Here is an 18,272-nt window from a genome sequence, read left to right on the forward strand (position 1 = left end):
TCTTCAGATATTTCATCCCAGTCAGCGGGAATCCATCACTTACATCAGATGTTTTTATTTATTTGTTTTTCTTGGTTGAACTCCATTCTTTGTGTAAGACACATATGATGCTGCAGCTCGTCTTCATCCTGTCCTCTGTTATCAGGAACACAGCTCAGAAAACTTGACTGGATCAGAACCAGTCCATGTGGCTTTGAGCAGGTTTACAGGATGGTGGCGTTGCTATGGTAACACGGACTCATTACTATCCTCTCCGACGTGAGCCGTGAATTAAACTTTTAGAATCACCATCACTTGTTATTATCACCGACGTTAAGACGACTGTTTGTTGTGCCAAAATATCTCCTGGAGCACGGGACAAACTTAATGAAACTTACAGGAAGTAAGACGTGAACGTGCATCTACAACTGAAAAGCTTTTGGACTGAACCGGACTCGAGATGCCGCCACAGCCAACTGCTCTTAGAAAACACAAAACAAACTCCTCTAAACAGAACTTTAAACCACTGCAACGTTTCGTTCATTTCTTGAACCTGAACTTTGTTGAGACTTTTTATGTTGTGGAAACACAAACATCACTTTAAAACAATAAAAAAAATCTGTGCGTCTTTTGTTTGGGAACAAATCCAGAATGAGATGCACAATTATTGCACGCAATAAATTCTTTCAGATACAACTCCCCATCTTGAATTACAATTAAATATTCATAAATAGCAATAAAAACATCACCATGGCAACTAAATAAACCTCCGTCTGTTAACCTTAAACTGAACTGACCTGCAGTATAATTTGTTGATTTGTTCAGAATAATTTTAAATTGGTAAAACAAATAAATAATCTCAGGGATTCGAGAACACAATTTACAATATTTTGTGTTTGCATTTTTGGAAACATTTAGAGCAAAGCCTGCGTTCGTTTAAGCCCATTTAAATATGAAAACCCATTCGTCTCCATCAGAACCAACTGTTAGTGTGGTTTTATGTTTCCATGGTAACAGAAGCAAACAATTCAAACTTTATCGCCAGTTTTAGATTTCCATCCAGTTATAAACAACGCCACTTTTTGTTCATGGAAAGTCTCGACCACTTCAGACTGGTGACAAAGAAAAATAAAAAGGGACAAAGACACAAAATACACCATCTCTAATGTGGAAATATACCAGACATAATCTAGAAACAAGTGACCCATCACCATGGCAACAGAGCAAACTCTGCTCTGCTGCAGTCGACTGCAAGACGGAGTTGAAGAATCCAGAAAAATGTAGCCAAGAGGGTTTGTGTTGAGATGATTGTTTACTTGGCAAAAAAAGTATTTGTATGGAAGGGGACTTTTATTTTGAAGCCTATTAAACAAATAAGACGGCGTAGATCTCTCTGGATTCCTTCCTACACGACTGCAACACTTTTCAGATCGGAGGCAGCAGCTTGTAGAAACAGGAAGTGACAACTCAGACAGTTTCCTGGTATTTTTTTTGTCTAAAAGACAAAAAGACTCTATGATGTAATATCTGAGTGAGGGATTTTAACGTTCACTGTTGTGGAAAGAACAAAAAGCATTACGAGCCAGACCTTCATACAAAACCCAAATATTTAACTTTATTAACATCAAGGTTTTTCTTTTTCATCACCAGATGATTTCTGAAGTTCCAGTTCTTTGTCAACAAATAGAAAACAGACTGTGTGTACAACAGATTGAACCCCTACAGCACTAAGCATTCACAAGGTAAAAATGAACAGCTTTTGTTTTTTGCCAGCGTTTGTCGAGTCCCCCCCTCCCCTCGTCCTCCCACCAGCGATCAGACGCTCCCCTCCTGCCGTTCATGTGGTGGAGGGGGGTGTGTGCTTTCCCAGTGGAGTTGTCCATTTTGATGGATGGATTGGTGGCAGGGTTTTAGGGGGTAAGGGGAGTGGGGTTGTGCTGTTTTTCCTCATGTGGACAACCAGCTGTTGAAGTTACTATGGTATTACAGTAAATACAACGGTGTCTCCATTAATACACACTCTTAGGACAGCAGGCTCTCTGCAGTGTCTCTAGGTAGATTTGCAGAATTAATCCTTTTTAACAATATATTTATGAAGCTGTGAATATATTTATGTGTAATCATACATATATATAATCAGTCATAATTATATATATATTTATAGTTCTATTTCTGTATAAAATAACATCAGGTTTGAGTCCAAAGGCAGGAGTCTCTGTCCCTCTGGTTAGGAATGGTTGATTCTGTACAGGTACCGACATGGATGGCTCTACTCCTCAGCCCTGGTCCGTTTGGTCCCACTCCAGCAAAGCCAGCGAGGAGACGGGAGGGACTTGAAGAGCATCTTTATTCAAAGATGGGGAGATTGTTTTTATTTTTCCTGTTGTCTACCCTTTGGGTATAAAAGTCTGTTTTCTTCAGGTAAGTTCTCCGCTGTAGAGCAATGAAGGCCTCAATGCCATAGGCTTCTGATGAAAAACACAAACCGCAAAAAAACCCAAAAAACAATACATAGAAATAATGTGCTTCCCGTTTCTGTGCACCTCGTGTTCGGTAATTCACTTGTGTTTTCAGCTATCTACTGCGGTTACAGAGGGACGACTACGACAAGTCTGTAAAATCAAATTCCTCAAAGTTGATTTTCTGTTGAAACTTGGTAACGGCGAGCGAAAAGGCAATCCGAGTTACTGAACTGACGACAACCATTGTAACTGAATAGAAAAAAACCAAACAAAATCTGACAGCAGCTCAGAGAACAGTGGTCCTCTTGTATTAGTATATAGGAACATGTTAAAAATTCATGTCCCGTGTGCTAAAGTACCCTAAAAATGATTATGAAAATAATGCATGCCCCAGTGTCTGAGCCGTTTAACACGAAGGAAATGTCTGATATTAAAATGATTATTAAAAGCAATGTAAAAAGTATACTAAACAATAAGTTTTGACAAAATGAATCATAATATTGACAGTAAAATTAATAACAATAATAAAAACAGAGAGGATGCTCTCTTAGTGCTACCAGTAGCCTTTGACAATCAGGGAGGTTTGGCTTCGACGGAGCAGAGAGGCGAGCTGCCGCCCTGCGCTGTCGGATCTGTACAAGAGCTGATGCGCTCGTCGGAGTTTCTGTCGTTAAAGCAAAATCTCAGGTGGATGTTAACACGGCGTGTATCTCTGATTGGTTAAAAACCCTCGACGGGTCGCGTGCTCGTCCCTTCCTTAACCCCTCCAGTAGCTGCAGGAAGGGTCGGGTTTTAAGGGGTCAAGTGAGTGGATGGTGGCTGAAATGGGACACTTGGCACACTCCTGAGAGGTCTGACCGGGGGAAGCTGCTTCAGTGGGAGAGGTTACGTTGCATAGTGGTCAAAGCTCCCCAGGTACTCCAGTGCTGCCCTGTAGCACAGCTGGTACTGGTCCTGAAGAGAAGACGAAGGCAGTCAGACACTTCATCCTTTGTATACTGTGAATGCTGAGTCAGCATTTTATGTTTATACTTACCATACTTTTCGCCATACAAGTCGCATCTTTTTGCATAAATTTGCACGCCATGCGACTTATACGGCGAAGCAACTCATTTATGTTTTTTTTCCTCAAACTTATAACCCAGTTTCTGTCTGAGATCTGACGATTTCATTCATTCTGACATGGAAAATATCGAACACTACCACTTTCAGCTGCTAGAGGACGCTCGAGTAATATGGCAAGCCAAGTGTCTCATTAATAGGTAAAAGTGGCTATTAATGAGATACTTGGCTTGCCATACCAAGCTACCTTCCAAAATAACCAAAATATGAACTAGCAGAAGTACTTTGGATTATTATCAACAAAAGTTGACAGTTTATAAATTTGTGGAAACTTTTTCAAATCTCCACAAACTTATTTTACGTCACACTATGACTTTTGTATTTAACACATATTTGGGCCAAATCTGTGATAAAACCAGATAAATTAGTTCTGATGAGACACTAAACCTTTCATTAAAGAGGGATTTGTCTCTAAGTCTTTAGTTTTTGTTGAGTCCTCCTATAAAAATGGACACTTTGGATGACAGCGGTCTTAAATCACGATCCTACATGAACCCCACTGACTGCCAAACAGCTTCGCGTGTGAAGGATTTAAAGTCGGTGTGTTGTCGGTACCTCGGTCTGCACCATGGCGGGCCGCTGGGTGCGGAGCGTCTTCACCGTCTGGAAGATGTCCACCACACCTTCGTACCTCATCCTCTCCAGCACGATGCTGAGGGTGATGAAGACTCCGGTCCTGCCTACCCCGGCACTGTGAAACAAACACCCACATATTCATTATTGCATCTACTGCAAAATGAAATCTTGCTGCTGTAGACGATTGGAGACAAAACTGCCTGAAAAACAGCTTCATTCATTTAAACGTTATTACTTTTTGGTTTTCTGAACCTCTGAAGGGAGACACTGCAAGTCAAATAGGAACAGGAAATCAAATTATCAAGGAGCACATGAGTTTAAACGATAAAGCGTTTATAACTTTCAATTGGAGATTGTACTATAGGTAACGATGAAAAGTCAGAGGCTTTTTTTTCAGTAATGTATAATAAATGAACAGCTCAGCTCAGTGAGAAATGTCAGTTCTGACTGGTTCTGGCTCTGAATACAGGCCACATTTATTGCTCTGTCTTCTTTGTCACATCCATTTTCCCACGCTGCCAGAATCATTCAGCCCATGTCCGATAATCTCATTGCAGCTATCTCTGAGTCAAAGTGCTCATACTCCCTTTCTGTAACCTTCATTCTAATTCTGGCTCAGTGGGACGTTCCTTTATGTTGCTCTCCTCCTCGTTTGGATCGTTCTGCTCTCGCCGTCACCGTCAGCATTTTTGAACCTGTTTCCTACATTCCTGCAGGAGCTTGTTGCTCATGTGATGTTAGTTTAGGAGCCAAAATGTCTCCTTTTATTTATTTGTATCTTAAAATGTAATATTTGCTCTAAAGATGATCTCATCACTGAAATGAACAGCTAAAAATTAGACCTAATTTGATATTTTGGCATCTTGAACACAACTTGAAATGTTCCAAATATTATCACCAGCTGCTTCAAAAGATGAGCGATCCTGTAAAAAGGTCTGTTTCTGTGTGTCAGCAAAATATCTCATGAACCAGTGTGCAGATTTTAATAACACTTAAAGTAATCATCCCATGTACATCTACAGCGGACATTTGGAGTCAACCTGATTCAAAATGGCTGCCATGGCCATTTAACCTTAGCAAACATAAAAGTGGCTCTAAAGTGGCTCAGCTGGACAGATTTAGTTCATATTTGATGTGGAAGTAGCTGAGACTGATCCCCAACACATATTTATTGCACTAATTGGTCAATCTTTTATTTAACAATCAACTAACAAGCAATCTGTCAAATACCATATTTTTCAGACTATAAGGCGAACTGAAAATCCTTTAATTTTCCCCTAAACTGACGGTGAGACTTATAATCAGGTGCGCCTTATGTTTTAATTCTTGTTGTGCTTACTGACCTCGAACCGAATTTATGTGGTTATTGTGAATGAGTTGAATAAAGTTTGACTTATCTGACGGTTTAGTTTTGCTTAATGTGCCTTATAGTCCAAAAAATACAGTAATGCTTTATTGAATATCAAGTAATACAAGTTAAAATACTGTCTTCATTCAGAAATTTTGTCTACTTTTATTTTGCAGAATGTTCACTTTTTAGGTTGTTAAGAAAAAAATCCAAAATACACAAATGTCAATCAACCAAACACAAATGTGTTTCATTAGTGCCTTATTTTTCATATTCAAAAGAAAATATTCAGATTAAACATTATGAACATAATCTTACAGTAACTATTCAACTAGAAAATTCTTGTAGAAACTTTGACGGGTACTGCCACATCGTGACCATATTAAAATTTTGATTCGATAGTACTATGTGTTGGGGTTCGCTCTAAAGCTACCGCTATACCAAATTTCAGCTCAATGTGGCAAAAACAAATAAAAAATCAATGACTTATAGTATTTTTTCTTTAAGCTATGGTGGCCATCTTGGATGTTTGATGTGATGGGGAACATTCTCAGGTAACCACACCAAATTTAAGCTGTATATGTGTAAAAATATCTGAATTAAAGCCATTTAAATTTAGCTTCAGCAGCCATATTGAAATTTTTTTTCATTTTATTTAGTATTTATTGTGCATTGCTCTCAGCTTAATATTTCTAAAAAAAAGCTGATTCATAGTTTGTTTCAATGACAAAAAATGGCATCTTTGTTTGAAAATTACGTCGCCATGGTAACCTGAAACGCCAATAAAAGTAACAGCACACATCACAGTGCAGAGCCCGTCGTTTTGATATAAAATTTGTGGGGGTACGGTATTTGTGCGGTTCAGGCAGCGTTACAGTTGAAGGAAGCGCAAGACCCTTTTCAGGTGGATAATAATAGGTGGCTGCGGTTTAATGGCTGAACCTATTTGTTGTAATTTGACCTTATTCTCTTATAGTGTCTCGCCTGAAAAGGACAAGGGTAAAAGAAAACAAGAGCTAGTTGTGTTTTATCCACGCTCCTCTTACCTGCAGTGTACAGTGATTGGTCCGTCCTGCCCGAACTGTTCCTTAGTTTTGTGCACTTGTCCAATAAAATCAATGAAGCCCTCTCCAGTTTTTGGCACTCCCTGCTCGGGCCAGTCAGTGAACTGGAACTGGCGGATTGTTCTGGATTGTCCATCCTGAGTGGCACAGATAAGGATTTTCAGTACATTTAAGTGGACAAGCCCATGAACTGATAACGCTCGGCTGTAGCGGGCAGTTTTTGTGCTTCATGGATCTTTCTTTACACTGTAAAACGGTAACCGCAGCAGAGGCGTCCATTTTGGAGTCAGTGAGTGTAAATAACCCCGTTGGAGCACCTAATTATCTAATTTAAAACCTGGGAAGCGCTACGGACCTGGACGGGAGACAAAACCATTAGGGCTGCAGCTCTTATGTAACCACGAATGACAAAATACTCGACAAGGAGAATTTATTTCTGCTGTCAGAATGGACAAATTAAATTTATTAGGATACTTGGATTGTACTTCTAAACGTATCAGTCAGTGAAAAATCTGCCTGATTGGTTTAATATTTATTCAGACTGAGTGGCCGACTGAGAGTCGTTTCAATCCCTTTTCCATTTAGGCCGCCCTGTGTGCACACGACCATGAAAGCACAAAGCAAAAAACACACATTTAGATGCAAAAACTGCAGAGCAGAACATAAACACGGAGGCACACACATACAGCAAGTAAAGGAAGAGTGGATGTGGGATTAGAGTGTTGCAGTGGTGGGAGCCTTCAGATGACACTGAAGTATATTTATAGCTCGTTGAAACTACTGCATCACAGGGAGTTCCAGTACCGGCCCCTAAGGGACCCAAGGCTATGCTTTTCATGTATTTTCACAGCAATCTCCACACACACACACACACAATCCATAGAGCAAGCATACTGTTTCTAAATCTGGGTAAACATGTTTGATGGTGCATTCACTGGCTGTCATCCTGTCAAGGAAAATAACACGGGACATGTTCTGATCACCCCCACCTTGAAATTACAAGCTCTGTAATTTTTAACACTTAACGAGCATCAGGATTCATATGAAACCTAAAATTAAGGTAGATTTACGTTGGAGAAATGTGCATCTCCTTTCCCCAACATATTTATAGAGAGAAAGCTTCAAAAAACCCAGAGAGAAGAGCAAAGCTGCAGATTCTCTCACACCGAGTGAACCGACGTACCCTGGCATCTGTGACTTTGAACTCTCTGAGGATGTACTGAGGCATGTTGTATTCAGCCATTGGATCCACCACAAAGTACTGGTACCTGGCTGAACGCTCTGCTGGCCAGTACTGATGGCACTTCTCCTGCAAGAATGAAAGAAGGCAGAAATATTCAGCAAAATGTTTTTTTTTTTATAAGCCGAAAACATTCAGGAAGGAAAAAAAAAAAGCCCCTCCTACATAATTACTGCCTGGCGCACGACTGAAAGATTGATATTTTTCAGTTACTGTAAGTCATTAATCACTTTCCGTTATGAAAAGGAATCTCAGCAGACTAATCTAACACGGATTCATCTTAGGTGACAAAATATTTACAGAACATGCTCGTGTGCCTGACTACAACAATAATGCAGATGTTGAGTGTTTTCTCTCATCAGCTGTGGCTGAGAGGGGAATAAAAGCGGAGTCATGTCAGAAATACTTTTTTTTGGGGGGTATCCAAACGAGTGAGTTCTTTCTTAAGTGAGAAGTTGGAGGTTTTAGGTGACGGTTGCGTTTTTTTTTTTGTTTCTTAATGAGTAATCCACGTGTTTTATTTAAACAGAACAAAATATCAAATCTGAAAACAGGCAAAAAACTGAAGGTGGCTCATGGGAAAAAGTTGGTAATGAGAAAAGTAGATGATAAATAAAACTAGCACTCATTGAAAAGAATGCGTGTCGCCCACAATCTTGAATGCCAACATTTTAAACAAAGATCTGGAGGTGCTCAGAATGTGTTGAGGACAACTCTCAGCTACTCCCACACCAAACTTTAACTCTATGTGTAAAGTTAACAGAAAGAACGCCTGTCATCCTTTTATGCCAGAGTTTTACACTGAGATCATCTTATATTGAGAAATGACAGCTTGTTAGAAGCTAGTAAGTGAAAGGAATGACTCAGTGACTACCACGTCAAATTTCAGCTCAACATTTGTAAAACTGATTACGTTATAGAATATCTTGTATTTGATAACGTGATTACCATAATTTCAGGACTATTGAGCACACTTGAATATAAGCCACGCCCACTAAATTAAAATCAATTCTGTACATATATAAGCCTCGTTTGTCTATAAGCCGTGGATGTTTGTCACTCACTGACCAATTTAACTTCCTCGACATATTAGCATTAGCCAGGCGGAAATACGCGAGGTTGACAGAGGTCCAACATGTGCAGTCAGGTCAGTTTTCCACAATCAGAATAAAATGATCAGATTAAGTGTTTACAAGCACACAGTTTGGATTATGAATCGGCATAAACCACCCCTCTCATTCAGATTACAAACTCATTCGGTTCGAGCTGAATCAGATCAGAATAATCTGAATGGGGCGTTTACATGACACATTTTTTTATTCCGAATGGCCGTTTAATCCATTTAATATATATATATGTATGTATGTATGTATGTATGTATATATATATATATATATAAACACATGTAAACATAGCTAGTGATTGCTATCTTCATATCTGTGCAAGCTTCCCGCTCCCCATGTCATTGGTCCACTGTGACCTGTTTAGTAATGTCATTGGCCAGATTATTTTTTAAAACCTTTATTTATACAGGTAGTCTCATTGAGTCATGAAGACCCACCCCCTAAGAGAGACGTATATTGTGCAGCTATGTGAGCGCCTGGGTGTGACGAGGCTAAATGTTTTGGCGGCATGAAGCTCGTTAGCCTGTCAAAAATAAAAAAATAATAAATAAATAAAATCCATAGATTAGCTGCAGCATTGTATAAGCTGCAGAGTAAAAAAAAAAGTGTGAAAAAAGTAGTGTCTTATAGTCTGGAAATGATGGTAGCTGTGGCAGTCATCTTGAATTGGGTTGACTCCATAAGTTAATTAGTTGTACAGACATTCATTACTTTCAGTGAGTTTCATTAAAATCCGCTAACAAAGTCATGAGTTATTTTGCTAACAGACAGGCAAATAAACAGGCAATTTTGTCACTTGCCTTTCATGACTGGGCAATAAACAGTTGAAAACCTAAGAAGTCAACAAAACACCTTTCCAAATTTTTAAGATGAGCTACTAAAAAATATTTACTATGAAAGTATATGAAATATTATATCCCTACGTTTGTAACAGCGCCCAAGAGCCTTTGATTAAAACTTTGTTCACGTTAAGCTACCAGAGGAAGCTAAAGAAGAGAATCGGACCGCAACAGATCCTGTTTCGTATAAAGTCTAATGTATTCAGACAGTATGGGAGTTATCAGTATGCCTGGAACGCTCCCAGTTATTGACAAATCTGACGCGTCCCGGTTTGAACCCAGGTGCATTCCAGCCGCGGTGATAAGGGGGCAAACTTTCAGCTGCAGTTATTGTTCAGGTTCGGAATGAATTAATATTTGAGCAGCGTGGCGCGGCAGCTTAGCTGAACCGAGCCATCGTATAAAGATTATTATCACCCCCTGAAACGGTTCGATGACCTTACAGGCGCTGCATCTGTTGTGTTCAGCGTGGGGTTTTGTATTACCCGGCCCATCTCTCGTAGCTTGGTGAGCATGACGACAATGGTGGAGTTGTGCTCCCACAGCATCCTCCAGAAATCCTCGGTGGTCTCAGCCAGGGGGCCCTGCGTTGCCAGGTACGCTTTTTGCTGTCTGAAGGTACAAATCGACACAGAGGAGGAACAGATTAGCACCATTTAAAAACTTTACAGCACTCGCACAGAAGAAACTGTGATATCAAAAACAGCAACTGGATGAACTTTACTTCTAATGCTGCGGTAGAAAAGTTAGGAAATGATGCTATTTAAATGCACAACCCCCAAACTGATGCTTGTTAAGTCCCTAAATGTATTCTACAAATGTCTTCATGTAAGTAGGAAAATAATTTATAAATGCTGAGAGAATGAAAAACATTCACTTTTTCAAAAAATGAAATTTACAAGAAAAACAAAAACAAACTTTCAACAAGGCATTGTGCAGTTCTGGCATCATTTCACTTTAAAAGTGGATTAACTTCGTATCACACGAGCACCACACCTGCACAGGACGACCTCTTTTTAAATTATACTTGACAATCAAATTTAGCTGTAATGAGGTTTTTCCTTCCTCCAATTTACAGAAACGTTTCTGCTGTGGCTCGTGTCTGGTCACAACAAAACAGCAGACTGATGTGAGTGTTGATGACTCTGTTGCAGTCAGTAATTAACAGTTACTGGAAGCATCTCCGAACAAATGCATTCACTCTTTATTTTTTAATTTGTGTATCAGTAAGTGAAGTCAAACTTTGTAATAATTTGAAAATTGAACTTAGACAATGTCCAAACATAAAATTGTTCAAATGATCATATAAACATATGATTATTGCTGGATATAATAATATATAATATTATTATTCAATTATTGTTGATGTTGTTGTTATTGATGCTAGTTTTTTTTTTTTGGTGAAGTTAAAGAAATAATAATTGTTTATCTACTGTAGTTAAATAGATACTATATTGATGGGTTAAATATGTGTTTAGTTGTTATAGGTATGGATTATTCGTGTAATGAGTGTAAGATTATGTAAGTGGTTGAGGAGTGGGAATTTTGTTAAGTTTATAATTTTACCCACTCCCTTGAATATGTAAAACTAAAAGTTTTGACATTATGTTTCATGCTGTATTTTTGTTTGTTTGTTTGTTTGTGTTTTTACATGCTCAAAAAATAACAAACTAAACTAAACTAAAACTAATTTAGGGCTACAATACCAAATATCTTTCTATGATTATTTCATTTCCTCCCCGAACATATATCTTTTTCTTTTCCCTAATCCAATCTCTTTGATCTATGAAGAGGAGTTATAACTATTTTTGGTAAACCTTGAACATAAAGTTATGAGCTCAGCTACTACCACAGCAAAATTTAGTTCAATATCTGTAAAACTGACTGTGTTATAACCATTTACATTTTCTATAATCAGTTGGTTGTGTGGGCCGCCTTGAATCAGGCTGGCTCTAAAAGCTCATCAGTTGTAGATTTCAACCCAGTGATTACTTCCTGAACGTTTCATTAAAGTCTGCACAGCGAGTGATAAGATATTTTGCCAACAGAACAGACAAATGACCAGACATATACATGTACATACACAGACAAAAAAATAGAGTTTTGGCCCCACACATTTCTGATCTAAACATCTCAATAACTGAGCTTTCTTCTTGTAAAATTAATTTGAGACATATCTACATTTAAATAAAAACTGAATGACTTAAAGAGATACTTGTTCATTAAATGGTTTCATTATATAAAACAAGTCAATAAAAATTCACAGGACCTGCTGTGTTTGTGCTCTTTGAATCAAAGTTTGTGTATAAAATGGTGATGAGAACAAGTCATTTCTTGTACGATACACACGGTAAATAATTCATGCTCTCGTCCTTCTATAGATCTTTTCCTTCCTCCCTGTAATGCAATACAGAATACTGGGAGAGCACTTGATACGCTCACTAAACTGGAGATGAGCTCATCCACTGAGATGCCAGTGCAGTGCAGTGCGTCCTACGTGACTTTGGTCAGGTTGAGCACTTCTTCCACCAAACAGCAGGGGGCAGAAGCGTCACGATCACCACACAGAGCAATCCAACAGATGCATGCATAATTGCATCCAAAGACAGCCTCCCGAGTTTGCAGCACAGGGAAACTTGCATGCAGGTACTCAAGCAGCAGTTTTGCGCGTGCGTTCACATTTGCTGCTGCTGATGTGCGCGCGCCGTCACACACCGAGCCGGAGCCGAGCGACTAATGAAGGTGCTGCAGGCAAAGCACTAATATGGAACCGGGAGATTAGAATATGCTCAGGGGCCTCGCTCATACAAATACAGAGACATCAGAAGGAGGAGAGGAGATGGAAGTGTGCAAGTGAGGAATCGCATTAAAGAAGACAAAAATGGAAGAAGATAAAAAGAGCAAACTAGAGAAAGGGCATCTACAAAGAGAGGAGATGAAAAGAGCATGCAGAGCTATTTCCAACTGGCCATCAGAGTGCAACGTTAGACGAAAGGCGAAGTGGAAGAAAACAAAAATCCAAGAAATAAACAGCAGAAAAAGAAAAGAAGAAATCCGAAGGATGAGAGCTAAATTTCAAATTGATAGGGTGGACTCTTTTCTCCCCGTCACAAAACGTCCCCGAGCCAAAATAAAAACAATTCCAAGCGTATCAAACAACACTGAGTTCTCTGCACTCAGTGTCCCGACGAGCGCGCTGCCAAACAGCACAAAGCACTCGCTGCCTCATCCCACATGACTGCGGCGCTCGAGGACATGGTGTTTCATTTCAACCTCATTACAATGCTAAAACTCCAGCCTGCATCGGAGCATATCCAGAGCTCGCGCCCTTATAGCAGCGCTGGAATCAATGCTGCGCCTCTCATTAGCTTAGCATATTATTGGCTTTTCTTGAAGGAGCTCGGGTGGAGGGCACTGGAGGCCTCCGTTTAGTTTTTATTTATGCTCGCGATTTAAAAGCAGCTTAATTACACAGTGCTGCTGGTGCACACAACAGGTCCCTGCCCGGATGTCTGCCTCTGCCGTGACGTTTGGACGGGAAATTAGGATGAGGGGTGAGAGCGGAGAGCGGGAGGAGAACGGGATAGGAGAAAAATGCAAAGGGGGACAGACTGAGGAGGGGAGCAGAGAAAAAGAATCAGAAGAAAAAAAGAGAGAAAGTGCACATGTACATGAGAAGAATGGAAAACACTTCATTACTGCACTCTTGTTGCAATTACACTATTTACACAGCAACAAAGGAGGGTGGGCCTCCTAGGAGCACCTCCTCATTAACAACAGCACTGGAGGAGGAGCGGGGGAGTTGGGAGTGGAGGTGTCATCTCTGTCACGGCCCAATCCGAAGCAGAACCCCATATGGATTAAATAGCATTTCACGCTCACTAAATCCATCCCTTCACTTAAACCACAGAAGAGTCAGCTCTGTCTGTCACTCCCCACACTTATAGAGATATAAAACAGAGAGCTGCCTTTTCATCTTCTTCCCTCTAGGAAGCAATTTGGACTCTTTTAGAGCACATGAGCACATGCAGTACCTTCGATATAAACGCAGCGGTGGCTCGGCGGACGAAAGCCACACTGACAGAGTTGGGGAGTAATTTTTGTAACAGGATGCTGCCCACTGAAGCCTCACCTTGATTTCACTCATATGCAGCTTCACCTGTGATGAGCACAGTTGTCACACCTCAACAATCTTTGATTTGGTGCCGTCAGGAAGGCGATTCAGTTTTGGCTGCATTGGATCTGTACTCCAAGAGTGTGAAATTTAAATTAATCAGCGGCTGTCGAGTGAGAGGGCAGACTCTCAAATTTAATTGAAGGATGTTTACATCCACTTCAGATGAACCATTATTGAACCGAAACGCCTTTCATGCTGAGCTTTGAGAATGTGGAGGCAGAGCCCAATTTGAAATGTTAACATAAAAAGCAGCTCTTCCCAACCTGGGGGCTGCCAGAAATCACAGTAGGTGCATGAGGTCTTCTCTCAAACAAGATTGTCAAAATTACATATCACCGTCCAGAGGCTGTGTGTGTGTTTTTATCCATAGATTTCCACACTAATTTCCACAGCATTCTAATTAGGGGTTGAACGACTACATATTTTTAAAAGTCAACATTATTAACATAACAGTCGAGTTGATGTCGACTAGTTGATGACACCATAGGAACACAAGACAGACAAAAAATTGCAAAAAAATTGCAAAAAAACAAAAAAAGAACACCAAAACATCGGGAGAGTATATTTATTCTCCTACCATGTTTCATACTTCAAATAAGTCACAGGAAAACCAAAACTATTATTAAGCTGCAAAAGTTAGTTTCATTTTATTTAATCCACTAAATTTAAAAAATGAACTAAAATCACACACAAAATAAAAAAAATCGTTAAATGCTTTGAATAAATCCTAATTTGTTAGTTTAGTTTATGTTAGTGCTCGCATTAAGCGTGTAAATTATAGCCGAACAGAACCTATGAGAAACGTGCTGCTGTTGTTCGGTGCATTGTTTTGCACTTTTAGTGACTGGCATTTATCTTAGATAATTTAGTGTACAGTTTGGTGTTAGTTTAGTTTAGAAATCTTAGTTTATATCTTAGATCCTTATTACTGCTTCTTTTTACACTTTATATTTTTGCTATTGTTTGATGTAATTGGGACTCTGTGTACATAATTTCGTTCCACTACATGTACCACGTGATGCGAATGACAATAAAGAATCTCTGACTCTGAAAATAAACCACCAGCGCACCCGTTTTTACTTTAATTTTAATTAGTGGATTAAATAAAATGAACCTAAAAACAGGAGGCGGGCAGTGATGGGATCCCACTGTGGATTTAATAACATAAAACTTAAAAAAAACATCATTTAGTGAAATTCTTCCACACTGTTGATGAATTTTTACCTGTTTGGGAAGACATTACCTGCTCCTCGTCTTCCATCTGCTTGGAAGAATCTGTTTTGTAGCCAGCGGCCCGGCGCTGATCACGTGACACAATCACGGACTGCGACTAGTCGACGTGAAATGAAAAAATTGCGAGATGTCCTAGAATCGACTAGTCTATTCAACCCCTAATTCTAATAGGATTCAGGAAGTGAGTCAGCCCTTTATTACTGATACCAATATTGATTTATCAAAGTCATGATGAGAGATGAATCTCCACGTTTCCAGCCTCAAGAAAGAACTGCCACAACCACATCTGACATATTATCCCTGAACGGATGTCCTTACCAACTACCTTGATCTTGCATCAAAGTAGTAGTTAGGGAAAGTTCTGCACACTTTCTTTCTGACATGTGTAGACTAGCAGCAAGCAGAGGGAGGGCAGCTTTTTTGTTGATACATGAAAGTGGGTGAGGATGTAGGTTAGGGCTTCCAAGCAATTATAAAACCTGTTGGGAACCAGTAAACCTAGGTCATCATGTTTAATATTTGGTAGTGAGCAGAACTGAGTCAATGTCTGCTTGAAGTTTCTGACTCATCAACAGACACATCTGTCTTTGTGATTCACTTTCTGGCCCCAACAGCCTCTATCATTAGTTTACTGTCGCAACTTGTTTGTGAACACTCACATGAAACCATGAAAGGAAGACTTGGTGTTCTCTATACTTAGTAAATGCCAACAAACATGGTAAAAGAAGCAGCATTTTCAGTGAAATCTCACTTCTGTTGGACAGTATATCACATTCGGAGCTACAGTTTCATTGTTATTATAAGAAATACATAAAGTTCTCCTGTATAACATGAGCTAAATATGCTTCAAGCTTTGAAACCTGCACGGTGTGTTGGCTTTGAAGCATCTGGATACACACATTATCTGAAAATTATTGCCATTTTCCAGCTGTTTAATGCACTGTTGCTTTTCTGTGGATTTTCTAGTGATAGCACCTCAGTTCTTTATCCTCCTAGTCTTTAGATTCTGCCCAGATAAAAAGATGAAGGCCTTTGCTGACCTGTAGCCATCAATGCAGCTGGCGTTGATGTAGTCCGAGCCCTCGACGCCACGGATGGGCTGCAGGCAGACACGAGTGGACTCAAAAGGCATGATGTTGACCAGGCGGTTCTTGAACTTGTTGCAGGGCAAGTTGGCGCTGATGAACCGTGACGTGTGAGCTTTGGAGTTGGCCAGTCTCTGTTTAATAAAAGATGGGGAAAAGTCAGACAGGGATAGAGACAAGGAGAGAAAAAAAAAAGACTTGAAGAAAACAAAAAAGATTGAAGCTCTCTTCTGACAAGCCCTGATTTAGATTTAATGCTTCCTGTCATGACTAATTTGAATTACCGGTACTGAAAAAAAAAAAGTCATCAAAATGGTCCATGAATTTATCACTTTTAGAATGGACCCTTTTATTTTTTATTATCAGGATGTACATTTTTTAATTGATCCAAATTCTACTGCTAGAGTTCTGATTAGTTAGTAGAAGAGCTCTTGTTTATTTTTTTCAACTTTAGTTTCTCTCCACTGGCTCCCTGAGCAACTCTATCAACTCTATCGTGTTATTTCTAACATGCAAAGCTGTCAACAACAACACTCTCTCTATAGTTAGGGTTGGCTTGGGTTTCCTGAGCTATCCCTTTAGTTTTGTTGCTACAGACTTAAGACTTCTGGATGATATTTTAACAAATTTCACTCTGCGGCTATCTTTATCTTTCCTTTCCATGTTTGTACATGTGGTCATTGCTGCCTTTAGCTTGTGGTTTTACTCCCATAAAAACTACAATTCTTCTGTCGCCTCTTCGCAGTCTTCTCAAACCTCAGCTAGTGGAGGGATACGACTGGTCATCCTGAGCCTGGACCTGCTGGAGATTTAATCTTTTTAAAGGAGAGCTGTTCCCGTACACTGTCACCGACATGCTTGCTCAGCATGAGAGACTGCAACAAATCAAAGTTTCTGGCTTTCTTATATTGATGACATTCACTGACTGACTTTTATAATGTACTCTTTGAGAAGATAAAGCAGTGTAATTTGACTGTAATTGGATTTGAATTTGATTTATGACATGAACTTAGTTTTTTATTAACTTGTATTGTGTCCTGAAATGACTTTTGTTGTGGATTGGTGCCATGAAAGTAAAATGGAAACTAAAGAAGGGGTTATAATGTAGATTACATTAGGTCCCAGAGTTTGTTTAGAGAGCTGTAGGAGTGACGAGAGCAGCTCTGGCAGTGGACAGAGAACAGATGGACAACACAGGAGTGAGTATGGACAGTCAGGGTACTGCAGGAGGTTTTGTGTTCGTGATGTGTCCAGACTGTATGGAGATGCAGACAAAGGCCCGCATGTACGGTACAATCATTCTCTCACTCTTTCATTCTCCGTTGTTGGCAGGAGTGTAAATGCTATTATCACTTCAAACAGAATGGATCATGGTCATAAGAGGGCTAATGGCAGAGAAGTGCTGGGAGGAAAGTGTGTAATAACATCACAGTCGATGGCTATTGACAGAAAGGGTATGTGCGTGTGCGACGGCGACCTTGAACACCAGCTGAATGAGCGTGAAAGTGTCAGTCATTTTGTAATTGTCAGCGAGTAGGTGTGTTCATGTGTGTTTATTTAACCCTGAAACATGTGTCTACATGGGCTGAGGAAGCTGTGATGTCTCCACATTAAGATAATGTAACAGTCCAGCAAAACTATAACTGAATTTAACCGTGGAAGGGTTGAAGAATTTGGCAGAATTTTTATTTTTTTGGTAAATCCCTAATCATACCTAACCATTGATTAGTGTTTGACTGTGTGCTTCGGTCACCTTGAACTCCAGCTCCATAGCGGTGACAGTCTCGCCAGGCGGGGGCTGGGTGAGTTTCTGGATGTGGGCGTACAGGTTGCGGGCTGGCACCTCCGTGTTGCCACAAGTCGCAGCCTCCAGAAGTGCCTCGTGGATGAAGATGTACTGATCCTCGGTCTGGACCATATAGTTCCTCTGGGCGCGCATGCACGTCACGTGGCCGTAAATGTCTACAGTCTTCTCGTGCTTCATGCGCTCCAGCATGGCATCAATCACAATGAAACAGCCAGT

General features: G+C 39.9%; 1 protein-coding gene across 1 annotated transcript in view; it reads right to left on the reverse strand.

Annotated features, from left to right (window-relative positions):
* Positions 1-1,572: 1,572 nt before the first annotated feature.
* The window catches only part of LOC119415214 (receptor-type tyrosine-protein phosphatase F), a 194,309-nt gene continuing 177,609 nt past the window's right edge, over positions 1,573-18,272 (reverse strand). The window contains exons 30-36 of the mRNA XM_037682373.1: positions 18,003-18,272; positions 16,205-16,383; positions 10,240-10,366; positions 7,735-7,860; positions 6,534-6,688; positions 4,119-4,254; positions 1,573-3,395 (exon numbers count right to left, since the gene is read on the reverse strand). Coding sequence (XP_037538301.1) covers positions 3,327-3,395; positions 4,119-4,254; positions 6,534-6,688; positions 7,735-7,860; positions 10,240-10,366; positions 16,205-16,383; positions 18,003-18,272 — 1,062 coding nt within the window. The 3' untranslated portion in view covers positions 1,573-3,326. The remainder of the gene's footprint in view (positions 3,396-4,118; positions 4,255-6,533; positions 6,689-7,734; positions 7,861-10,239; positions 10,367-16,204; positions 16,384-18,002) is intronic.

This window comes from Nematolebias whitei, chromosome 9 (genome assembly GCF_014905685.2).
Source record: "Nematolebias whitei isolate Nwh7 chromosome 9, NemWhi1, whole genome shotgun sequence".
Classification (NCBI taxonomy): Eukaryota; Metazoa; Chordata; class Actinopteri; order Cyprinodontiformes; family Rivulidae; genus Nematolebias; species Nematolebias whitei.